This window comes from Corvus kubaryi, unplaced genomic scaffold (genome assembly GCF_017639235.1).
Source record: "Corvus kubaryi isolate FWS band 111438036 unplaced genomic scaffold, C.kubaryi_AGA036_p1.0 37391, whole genome shotgun sequence".
Taxonomy (NCBI): domain Eukaryota; kingdom Metazoa; phylum Chordata; class Aves; order Passeriformes; family Corvidae; genus Corvus; species Corvus kubaryi.
In genome coordinates, this window is record NW_024581130.1 from 7,239,861 (window position 1) to 7,252,577 (window position 12,717).

General features: G+C 44.0%; 1 protein-coding gene across 1 annotated transcript in view; it reads right to left on the bottom strand.

The window, feature by feature from the left end:
- The window catches only part of PTGFRN (prostaglandin F2 receptor inhibitor), a 67,576-nt gene that overhangs the window by 32,668 nt on the left and 22,191 nt on the right, over window positions 1–12,717 (bottom strand). The window contains exons 2-4 of the mRNA XM_042037894.1: window positions 4,659–5,065; window positions 3,393–3,812; window positions 72–455 (exon numbers count right to left, since the gene is read on the bottom strand). Of these exons, the coding sequence (XP_041893828.1) occupies window positions 72–455; window positions 3,393–3,812; window positions 4,659–5,065 (1,211 nt within the window). The remainder of the gene's footprint in view (window positions 1–71; window positions 456–3,392; window positions 3,813–4,658; window positions 5,066–12,717) is intronic.

A 12,717-nucleotide genomic window follows, 5' to 3' on the forward strand; every position in this document is an offset into this window, starting at 1 on the left:
TCTCCCTTTTCTGATGGGGCCAAGGATTGAGGGACACACTACCCATGAAGTCTGACAGCAGAATCACTCACCTAATGCTGTCACCACCACACTGACTGGTGCAGACGTCCTCTCCACCACCTTATGCCAGCTCCCATTGTGCAGTGGCACCCAGATAGCAGCTTCACAGAAGTAGTAGCCAGAGTCCTCCACGTCCACATCACGCACCAAGAGGCGATAGGAGTTCCTGTCCACGTGGCTGAGGCTGATCAGAGTTGAATCACTGACAACAGAATCATGGTCCATGCTCAGCAAGAGCTGAGCATCTGACAAGGTGTCGTCAGGTGATGCAGAAAAATACCACATCACCTCTGCCTGGAAAATACCACTTCTGTCTGTTGTGATGTTGCATGTAAGATCCAGGGAGTCTCTTTCGGTCACAGACACATTGCTGGTTGAGATGACCACATCTAGAGCTTGGAAAGAGAGACACAAAAATTCAAACAAAAAAGTATTTTTTCATTTGTTGCTTTTAATAAAAAGAGTTCACTCCAAGTTATCCAGGACTTCACATTCTACAGTGGGAGCTTCTGAAGAGGCTCAGTAGCCCTACCTTCAAATGCCTGTTGGGTATTGAGCCGAGTGATCTATTGCAAGGGCAAAACACATTATCAGTCAAGCAAGCGATGTGTGATGAGGGCAGAGGGGAGAAAGGGAGGGAGAACAGCATTTTTATAACTCAACAGCAACTGGTCCATGAAGGCTTTGTCTCGACCACAGACCGCACCCTCACCTCTGCACAGCAGGAAAATGTGTACAGGATTTTTCAGTCTCACAGGAGGGTCAAAGTGTTTTGGGACTACACCTCAGAAGACAAAGCATCTACAGAAATCACCAGGAACTACATTGGAACTCAGCATGGTTTCTGCTGACATTTTTGAGCTCCTCAAACAGATTTAGATGAGAAGTAGCCATGGCCACATGTTGGAATCCTGACTGACCTCAGGTGTGCTGCAAAAACATGAAATGGAAGCACACTGAAGGCAGCAGTAACTCCCTATACTGCTGATTTTTCCACTAACTACTCAGAACAACACACACTGGGATTTTTAAGCAACACCAACAGCCACTCAAAACACACTTAACAACCACTGGCCAGTGAATATTTTCAATATACGTATCACATATGGTCATAGCCAGCATTCAAACAGGACCAGACACAGAATGTTAAAAGAAAACCATGGAATCACAGCATCTAGACCAGAAGAAAAGCTGGCCTTAGTTACTGGTGAGCAGTGAACCAGGGGCACACTGTGTGTGTACATTTGTAAACCTCAGTGCAGATCATTCACCAAGTGACCTGCTCATTCCCTCGTTCCACACTGCTCAAAGATTAGATCTGGATCTCAGTGCAGCACTATTCCCACAGTGTGTAATGCAGCTGCTCCTAAAGTCTCCACTGAGGCCAGCAGACAGGGCTGCTACAGCCATGGCTCTTCTCAGCACGAGCAAGAACAGAGATACCTGCTTTAAACCAGCAGCTGTGTCTCTGCTGAGATCAGTGACTTCTATGTAAAACCATGTTCTACTACATAATAGTTCCCCATCTGCATAAACTTCCTTGGACTATCATCTGGAATGAGAGGCAACACAAAAAGGCTAGAGCCAAACTGAGTAGTCAGAACTATTGCCAGTAAAACCAAGCAATGCTCATCTCACCTGATAACAGAGAGCAGTCAGACTGAACAGAGGGTAGCAGGCCCCACCTGAGTGCTGAAACCAAATCCAGATGAATCTCTCACTGGGACTTGCCTCACTGTCTTACTGGATTGGAATCACTAGGAAAGCCTAGCTAATTTAACAGACTAATACCAGAATACAAAATAAGATTCATCTGCAAGGTTAAGAGCAACATTTCTCCAGGGAACATTTTTATCTTCATAGAAGTGATAGGCATTCAAAATCTGGCAGTATATGCACATATAGGGACTTGGAGAGAGTTTACCCATAGGCATATAACCATTTACATCTCAAGTTCATTTTAGCATCCAAGTGCAGAGATTTCAGATGTCAGCACAAGATGCTCTTCAAGTCCTTCTGCAGGATGTGTATACAGCACTTTGCTGGAGAATAACCTATCCCCTTTAGCACAACTTTAAAAAAGCCTTCCTACCCCTGACAAAGTGCCAGTGCTGCTAATGACTGAGCTTAAAACGAAGGCAAGAAAACCCGAAGTAAAACAAACCACAAAACAAACGAAAACCCCCACAACAGACAAACCACACACCCAAACCACATCAAAAAACTGTACCACTACTGGTCCTGACCAGCTTCATGCTGTTTTCAGCCACTGCAAAAGTGTGACAAAATAGAGAATTGCAGCTCTTAATTAGGCAAGTCCTGTGTCAGCAGAGAGCACCTGTAAACTTCGCTGTGCAACAGACACCCTGAAAGGAGGGGGCAGATTGATCCTGTCACTTTTCACAGGCTAAGTACCACCAAGACACTAAAACTACATCCAAACAAGCCAATCAAAAAACCCCAGACTTTTGGGTTCTCCCTATAGTGATTAAGGGATTACAAAAATGAAAAGATACCCTTCCTGTCTGAACAGTTCTAAAATACCGTGATAATCTCATATTTCTGAGGGACCATCACTGCCTGTTTTTCCACCTATTGAGTGATAAGATGCATCACCCCCGCTTTCCCTCCTCCAACCAGCAGTGATAATGCTAATGCAATCAAGTGCTTAGTGCATCTAGGCCTGAAATCTGTATGGGCAGGGATATCTGGATATCCTCAGCATAGCACTGCATGTATTTTTGTCTCCTTAGCCAAGCATGCAATGATGTGCTTAACAGAACCATTACTGTCCTAGACCCCTGCCAACACAGCAGAGCAATCAGACCGGTGATAAAAATCACTGCATAATTTGCCCTGTTAAATTATCACTGCCTCCCTCCTTTCTCTTGATCTTTCCATGCTATTTTAATAAATAACATACAGAAAAGCTTCACATCTATCACTGAATCACAAGCCACTTTCACTGGGGAAGTGCAGCTGTTTAGTGCTATGGAACACTATGTTAATAAAAGAGCAGAGGGAAGGTTTGGGGTGATCAGCTGCTAAATACAATGTTTATTTAAGAAATATAAAAACTATGCGCACTCTGAAGTAAACGAAGGATGAGATAAAATCTGGATCTAGGCACCTAAGAGGTTCCAGGCAATCCTCCCATGCCATCAACCCCCTTTTCCCAAAAATAAAGCTAGAAAAATTACGTCAAGGATGTAAACAGGCCAGCTATCCAAACAGCACCCTAGGTTCTGCTGGAATGCACCCTCCCTTCATTCAAAGCATCAGAGTCTGGACACAGCCCAGCGCCGTGACCCCAGCCCACCAGGAGCACTCACCGGTGCGCTGGATTGACACAGTGGCGATCTCCACGCTCTTCTCCTGGATCTTCTGCCACGAGCCATCGGCCCCTCTCACCCACTCGCTCACGAGGCACCTGTAGGCACCGCCGTCCGCGGAGGAAGCCTGGGACACGGATAACCGGTACGTGTCGTTGGCTCCCGTGTCCAGGCGGATGTCCCCGCTACGGTAGCGCTCCTCGTAGCCAGGGCCCGGCTGGAATTTGCCCTCGTGAGTCAAAGATAGGATGTCCTGCCAAGAGGATCCACTCTTGACCTGCCAGGTCACGTGCAGGTGAGTGTGCTCCGGTGAGGCGGTAATCGCTGAGCAGCGCAGCTTGAAGGAGTCGCCCTCAGACAGCCGGAGAGATGTCGAGGAGCGAGCTTTGGAACCACTCACGGACAAGCCATCGGAAATCACTATTTGGGGGGGAAAAAAAACCCGAAAGATACAAGCATCATAAAACAGAATCAAGAAGAGAACACCCACAGCGACCTGTTCAGATATGAGGCAATAAAACCACCACAGAGCAACACCTCGCCAATCATTCCTTCTTCCACTCATAAATATATTCCAGGAAGAAGGAAATTCAGCTGAAAAAGCAATAAAGGAAGTGCTCTGCTTTAAAAAAGCCAAGACAAGAATTCATTTAGCCTTCCACTCACTTTACTTTCTCATCTAAACATCATCATTTTGCTATTCCCATGCAAAACTAAGCTTGATATTCATGGGAGTAAAAGATAAGACATGGGAAAAGAAATAGTGTCCAAATGTAATACCAAAAAATGCTAAGTGATAGAGCAAAGATAGAATAAGACTGTAGCATCAACATGCTAAAGGAGAAAGAGAAGATTACCTCCTTCATACAGAAAGATCCCTAAATGTCACTAAAAATGAGAGAGAAGACAGCCTGTGGTTTTTACCTGAACTTAGCTTCTCTAACCAGAGGCTTAGGGACATGAAATATTTGCAGACATCTTCAGAAAACCCACCACTTAGTGTTTTATTTACATCTTTACTAGACAGAAAAAAGAAAAGTGGTGTTTATAGTAAACAGCCTCTCTTCACTTCTTCACCTCACTTGCCTTTGCTATCATACTTCCCAATTTTCAATTCTGGCTTTAGGAGAATTAAAGAGGAATGAGAAGAAGAAAACAAATAAAAATCATAATGATCATAAACAACAGAAAGTCAACATTCTTAAGGGTACATCTATAATCATTATCAAAAACAAATTTAAAGCACACCTCACTCTTCAGAAATACCTTTCACTTGGACCTCTGCATCATAATTTCCCTGAACGGTGGCATCAGTGCTGGGCGTGGAACATTTGTATCTCCCTTGGTCAGCTGGCTGGATGTTCCTAATCACAAGTTCCACAGCATCGTTGCTGCTCCGTCTCAGTTTGATATCCCCGCGGCCCACGCGTTTTTGGTACTCCTCAGAGGTGAAGGTAGAATCCCAGGTACTCACTATCCGCACGAAGTCAGTCTCCCGGGAGAACTCCCAGTCAAAGTTCTGCTCACTGGGTCCATCATAGTCACTAACGCTGCAAGGGATCGCCACCTCCGTGCCCACCACTCGAATGAGGGGACCTTTGGGCACTCTCACAATGCGCCCTCTGCAGAAAGCTGGGCAGGAGAATGAAGAGTAACACACAGTTAAGGACAGGCTTCAACCAGGAAAGTAACAAGAATTAAACATGCCAAGGTTGGGCATCCACTCCGCAGAAAGCAAGAACTAGTAAGAGCAGTATTTCCCATTAACATTTAATCTCACTGAATCAGGAGCCCCTAAACACACCATTTTTAGTGTGGGCAATCTTTGTTTCACTGCTTATATAATACCACATGAGGTAACAAAATACTGAGAGAAAATTGTAAAGAGATAAAAAAAAGAGAATTAGCCACAGATCCAATGGATAACAGTTTCTCTACTACAAGGCAAGTGCTATGTAAGATGCTTAAAAAAACATTAATAAGTGGTTTTCATTACTACAATGAGGGCATAATCTAATCAGGAATTTTTATAAGACTTCTGCTGATACCATTAGAGAGTCTGAAGTATGAAATTAATTCTCCCCTAGATTGAGGGCCATGAGAATTTTAAGACGAGGTTCTCCAAAAACGAGTATAGTCACAGCTGCCCTGAAGGGTCATGGCTTCTCTCACATAGGTGAGATTCCTTGCCCTCCGAATTGATTTAAAAGGAAGAGCTGATTATAACAGACACAGTTTGCTTGAGTGGATTTCTGCAACCACACCTGTTTCTAGCACACATTTCATCTTCGGTGAAGGCCCAGAACACCTGGGAGCATGGCAGAGCAGGCTCCCTCAAAAGCAGAGGAACACACAGTGCTCAGACTGTGTTTTCTGGGACTGTCTCACCAGAAGGATAGAGGGACAGCAGCAGTTCTCTGCAGAAGGCTGGCAAAGCAGTATGTTATGCTCCAGGCAAAAGTGTGAACCACTTAAACAAGCCAGAGGACCTGGCAAAGACACAGCAAGAGACTTTTCTGGTTGATTTGGCTCTTGTAGTCCAGAGAATAACCCCAGCAGCTGCACATGGATTTTGGCAAGTCCTTACTTCTCCAAAGAGCAAACTGCTTTGATTCATAACTCCAACCAGAGAAATGTCTTCAGAGTACTACCTAAACTCAGCCTCCAGACATAAACAGCTTACTGCATCCCACTACTTCCATATCCATAGCAAAATATTTTAACGGCCAGGTAGAACAGAAGCCAGAACACTGAAAGACCGATCTTCATACAACCAAGTAGATGTCTAACAACACCAAAAGCAGCTGGACCAAAAGGCTGATCTGAGATACCACAGAGGAAAAGCCAAAGTTAAACAAACAACCCCCCAACACACAAAGTACAGCAACCCACATTGGATACAGTTCACCAAGTTCAGTGGGAAAGCCACCAGCTAGTGACATGAACACCAATATATTCTCTGACCCTTCCCCTCCCATCACTCTGCACATCTTCTTCCTGTAGATTAGGACCTTGCTTGCTGGCTTAGGCCATGCCAATAGGTATCCAAGTGTGGGCAAAGGAGTCTTGTGCACAGAAACCCCCCACTGGGGAACCTGCTATAAAGCACAGCTTGTCCCCGCCAGAGAGGTGTGGAGAAGGATGTGTTAAAGAATAAGATTTCTGTGGGCATTTAAAAGCTACAAAGGCAGCTAAAAAGCTACACTGAGCAAAACTGCAAGAGAAAAAGTGTATTTTTATTTGCAGTTACAGTTCAGCAAGCAGATGAACCAAGGACTGACACTGCCTTTACCTCCCCAGTTCAGAACTCCTACCATGCTCTTTACTTTGCAGTCTGTTCACGTGTACAGGCTCAGTCATAATAGTCCAATTTCCTCATTGCCATGACCTTCTGTATTCAACATTAGTACTTCATTAAACTTATTTGTAATGCAGACTGGGGTTAATCTCTTACCCCTTCTATCCCTCCCAGAAGACTGTTATTATATACCTGATCAAGTGATTGACTAGGCCTAATAAGGAAGCTGGACTTTTCTGCACCATTCACACGTGCATTGGAGAGGAAAACCTCCACTGTCAGTGTATTGTCTCCACAGCCAGATGTCTTCAAGGACACATCTCCAAACCCAAGCACCACGCTAAAATCATAAAATCATCCATACAGAAAAACAGTCAACAAAAAGTAAAGCAAGCTACAGGGCTCTGATATACTTCCTCACTAAATCTTAAGTTGCATTCAATCCTTCAACTTATCCTCTTACAGAAAGCAGTAACAGCAGCAGGTAAGCTTTAAAGCCTGACAGTCAAACCAGCTTCCAGCAAACCACTGTGAGAAGTCAGCTCAGGATTCTGACTGAGGGCCCTCTTCAAACACTGACATCTCTCTAGAAAATACTCTCTGGTGACACTAAAACAAGCAGACAACACTGTTCCACGTGTGTCTTCAGCTGCAGACCCACATACCGTGCACCGCACTAATCCAATCTAGAGGTGACAAAGGCATGACTAATGTGGCAAGGGCTGCACATTTGTGTTTGAGATTAGCACCACCAGCTCAGTTTCTCTTCTTCCAAGGTCACTAAAGACCCTTTGACACCAAGTGAAGGTAGGGGGTGATTAGCACCTTCCTACAAAAAGGCAAGCCAAAGGAAAAGACAGGAGCACAGGGAGTCCTCACCAGATCTGTAAAGCCATGATTATCCCCCTCCCTCCAGCACAGTCCCACAAGCAATTCCTGCTTAACCCAAGGCTGGAAGGAAGGCAGTGGAATAGGCTGCAGAAGAGAAGAGGGACGAGTTGTAACAGAATTTTGTACTTTCCAAACAATAACATTTGTTACTGCAAAGATAAATCAGGATTCTGGTACAGCAGGAGCAGAGGCAACATCACCAAGTAAGAGGTGAGAACTTCCTGCAGAGCAGCTGCTGTGACCTCCGCACAAGTGAGGAGGAGCGTGCACAGGGCAGACACTCCAAGGGTGAGCTGCATTTCTAAGTGACCCAGCAGGCTGTGAATTCAAGGTTCTGCCTTTGGTCCTGCAGCAAGAATATCCCTAGAGACTAAACAAGGTGTTATGTTCTTTGCTGTGCATTAGGGATGAACATTTCATGTAACTGTGGCATAAGTAGCTACAGACACAGTGCTACGGACACTGATCTTGGCAAAAGGTGAGCTCCATATTATTCTGACAGATAAGTGAGGAGCTTTTACAAATATTTTATTCTTACAGAGCCTTGTGTAACTTGCATACACTCCCTCACCTTCCCAGAGCAGTCATGATACAAGAGCCTAAAACTCTGTAAATTTGTTGGAAACATTTATTTTTCATGACAGCCAATATATTTCACTGTTAATATAAGGTGACAGGTTCTTAATGAATTCATCTGAATCCCATTTAACTATAGAAACAGATGGAGGAGGACAAAACAATGTAAACACTAGTGACAGAAAACAAAAGAACTTTGACAATTCTGCATTTTTCAGCATCACTGACCTCACCAAAGATGGGTATTCAGTAAGAACTCAATAACTGGATCTGAGTTCGTGTTGGACATCAAACTTTCCCAAGCACAAGGTTAACTGCCTAAATACAAAACTTTATTTTCACTGAGTTACCAGACCACCAGATGAAATTGCAAGGATCCGTTTTCCAAAACAAAAGGAAATTGAGCCCCTCTAAGGAGGACAGCACACAAACACACAAGGCCTCCTTGGGCTCATTAGACAGGTGACGGCACTACCAGGCAACACGGGTCCTTTTGCAGGGCTGGGCCAGAAACACACAAATGTAAGACAACCACAGAGCCCTAGTGGGTACTTGTCAAGCACTTGATTAGAGGATTCTCCCATGGAAATGCATTAAATACTCCACCAGAAACAGGGACACAGCATGGCTCGAGGTAGAATAATAATAAACTGGGGTCTGCCGTATTAGTAAGACAGAGGCAAGACAGCTCAGACATAGCCAAGGCAGCTTTGGGCTATTACTTTTTCCCTAGCAGTGGTTCATAAATTTGTCCCACCACCCAGGTGCACCATCTCATTGCTGGCATTAAATTAAATCCTTCCAAAAAGGAGAACAAGGAAAGCAGATGATTGAATAGATAGACTGTGAAGTCAATCCGAGTGCATTAAATAGCAACCTGTCATTTTCAGGATAACCGAGAAAACAAGGCAGAAAAATAGTCCAGGATCAACAGAACAGGTAGTCTGCTGAAACTCTCAACAAGCTACAAAACTCCTCAAGGAAAGGGCTGGTTATGGATTTCCCCTTGCATTAGGGACATGTGGAAAGTCTTCTAGGAGCTTCATGTCCATATACATTTTGCATCTCTGTATCACTTATGAAAGAACAAGATGAAAAGTAACCTGTGGAGTCATCCACGAGGCGGAGACGGTATTACTGTTGCAAAGAACACACTTGTGCTTCAGCACTCTCTCACAAGGTGCTTCCCCCAGCCTGCACCAGACAGCTCTATCTAATAAGAAAACCTGCTCTTGTAGCAGCCCAGAGAAGGAGGTCGCCTCCACATCCGCCAGCCAAAGGAAAATGCAATCTGACATGCAGTAGGAAGCCAATTAAAGTTAAAAAAGTAAGAGCTAACGAATGAGTAAATTGGCTCAGACTAAGCACTCGAGCCTCTGCATCAGAAAGACTTAGAACACACAGTCCAGCTCCTCAACCAAGGCAGTCACAGGAGACACAGCGACAACTTTGCTGACGCCTTTCATCTCAAAAGAGCTTTCCGAACAAAAGGTTGTTTCATTTGCCAACTAAACATTACCATGTCTGGGGAGGAAATACCCAGCAGCCCTTTCAAATTCACAACAGTTTATGACAGGAAAAAAAATACTGCAGCCAGCTTTGCAAACGGCGGTAACGATCCTCCCTCCATCCCTCCCTGGACTCCTCCTTTTACTTCCAGTCAAGGCAGCCCTTGCTGCAGCACTGTGGGAGTGGGCTGAGCAGGGGCAACCCTTCTTGTCCCACGTGGAGTATGAGCAATGGATCCCCCACCATTAAAGCTGTGCACTCTGCCTCCTATCTCTAGCAAAATCCCAAACCTCTCACTCCAGTACTGAACTCCTTAACTGCAGTGTTTGCGACGCATGAAGCCATTTTCCAAACTGAAGAAAAAAAATTATTTTGCCTGGTTTTTTTTTTTTTTAGCCCACCAGAGTCACGTCCACTCAAATACTCTTCCTCTCTTTTCAAAACAGAAATTATCAGGCTCCTGATGGGAAGCATTCAGCAACTTTCCCTGGTGAGCAGGCAGGTGAAGCGACAGGAAGCATGCCAAACATTCACAGGCTCTCCTCTTGGGAAGGAGAGCCAAAGCATATCAGCACAGGAGATTACAATCCTTATCTCCAATCTGCCCCTCTTCCCCTTGCCTCTCCTCCCAGCTTCAATTATAATCAGGCAGCTACACATCAAGAATGTCATCAGTGACTATCTGGGAGAGAAAGAACAAGTTATACCAAACACACCTAAAATGTTTGAAAACCTTTCAATACTGTTAAGGCAGTAATTTCTTTAACATATAAATAACATGATTTTCCTAGAAGAGGCACATTTAAACAAACATTTTACTTTGGTATTTCTTCCACTTTTTAAACGCAGTCAATTAAATTTTCTACACTACACTGGAAAGTCTGAGAGGAAAAGTCAGAGATTAAGCAGAAAAGGGAAGTTCTTGAAGTACCAGAAAGGCAGCTAACTATCAAGATTTCCATTAGTCTCAAAAAGAAAAGTAAAAACCAAAATGAAATAAGTGAGATCCCTTTACCATTCCTGCTTAACACATGACATCATCATATCCTTCTTTCCAGTGTAGACAAACACACAGCAGGGATTGGGATGTATGCTAAATAAAGTGGTAGGCTATTCCTATTCTTTCCAAATTACAAAATTCAGATCGCCCTAATCAGCAGAAGCAACCCAGACCTTACAACCAGCCAGCCTGCACAGGGAAGGAACTAGGTGCTCCTTTAAAATAAACCAAATTTGATTCTTAATGTCAAAGCTGTAATCACCACACTAGCCTGGGATCATCTGAGGCACGCAGAAGGGCTCCCTCCATACCTTGCAAGAAAACAGTCGTGTTACACCTCCCTGGCTGCAATACTCCCTTACCTAAAAAAAGTCTGATAGATTTTTATGGCTTGAAAAATCTGCAGCTATCATCTGAAGATATCAGAGAAGAGCAAATGAAAGAGTCCGTGAGACAGACATTTACATTGTTCTTTCCCAAGCGGCTAGGATTCTTTTTTTAGATAATGTAGAGCTCTTATCAAAAGGAATTAGCCTGGGTGTAATTGCTTAAAACCCATTATCTCTATCAGGATGAAGAAACGCATACTGCATCTTAAGTGGAGCCTCAGAAAGGCTATCTGGATTGCAAGGCTGCTGGATTGCTCTAATCCCCATACCATCTGAGATCTCAGAAAAGCCACATTTCCAGCACAGGGTGAAAAAGCAAGTACCTTCCCAGCTGAACTCCCTCTATACCATGTGGACAAACATTCATGTGAAAGCATGTGAATGTTAATTTCGCAGCACAGGAACAACCTGTTGTCTTCACCACTCACCCCTCTCACCCACTGCCAGCAAGAAGTGGGATTTCAAAAGCACCTAAACAAACCACGAGGCTTTCACTAGGACACAGTTCTCAGTTATCACAGAACCGCAGAATGGTTTGGGCTGGAATGGACTTCTAAAGATCATCTCGTTCCAACACCCTGCCATGGGCAGGGGCAGCTTGCACTAGACCAAGTTCCTAGAAGTTTCAGCCCACCTGACCTTGAACACTTCAAATGATAGGGCATCCACAGCTTTTCTGGGCAACCTGCTCCAGTGTCTTTCCACCCTCATCAAACAGAATTTCTTTTTAATATCCAATCTAAACCTGCCCTCTTTCAGTTTAAAGCCACTATCCCTTGCCCTAGCACCACTGGTCCAAACAGAAAAAACAAACAAACAAACAACAACAACAAAAAAAAAACACCTAGCAGGCAAAGATAATACCAAAGATGACGTTTTAGATTCTCTGGATGTCAAACAATTCCATCACATATAATCTCTATTCCCTTTCCCTACCACTGACTGACAGTTAAAGATAAAAGGCTCTATCTAAGAACTACTTTTGACAAGTCTCTAAAATGCATCTGGGAGCAAAAAAGAAAGGGGATGGGAAAAAACCCCCATGAAATGCAGGAATTAACATGTCACTTCTTCCTGGGTCTTACCTGACAAACCTGTCCCTACTAATGGCCTTCATTTACTGTCCTCCAAATAGTCTCAGAGATATCCATTTTTATCCTACTCTGACAGAGCAGCCCATTTAGGTTACCTGGTGACATCTGACCCAAAAAGTCCAGGTGGACTGCAAGTGGCATTTAGACTGCCACACAAGACAGGTGATTTTCTGTTGCTCTTCCTCAGAAGCAATTTGTGTTGCAGAGGAGAAGTTCAATATGTTACATTCTAAGGAAAACAGGTGACAAAGCAGTAAAGCCCACAAGTCAAGGCTTGAGAGCATAGTTGGAAACCAGGCTGCAAGTATTTCCAGAAATGCTGCATCTACAATACCTTCACATTTCCTTCAGTGGGGAGGAAGGACACAGGTTAAAAAACACCTACTACTAATGCCAACTTGAGCAAGAGCAGTATTTTTAAAAAGTCCCCAAACAGGAATATACAGAATTAAAATCAGTGCTGTTCTGCAACATCATTAACTTGCACTTATCTCTTATCTTAAATCTTTCTCAAAGCAGTTGGAACCAAGCAGAGCAGTCCAAATCCATTTGTTCTATACTGCAACTT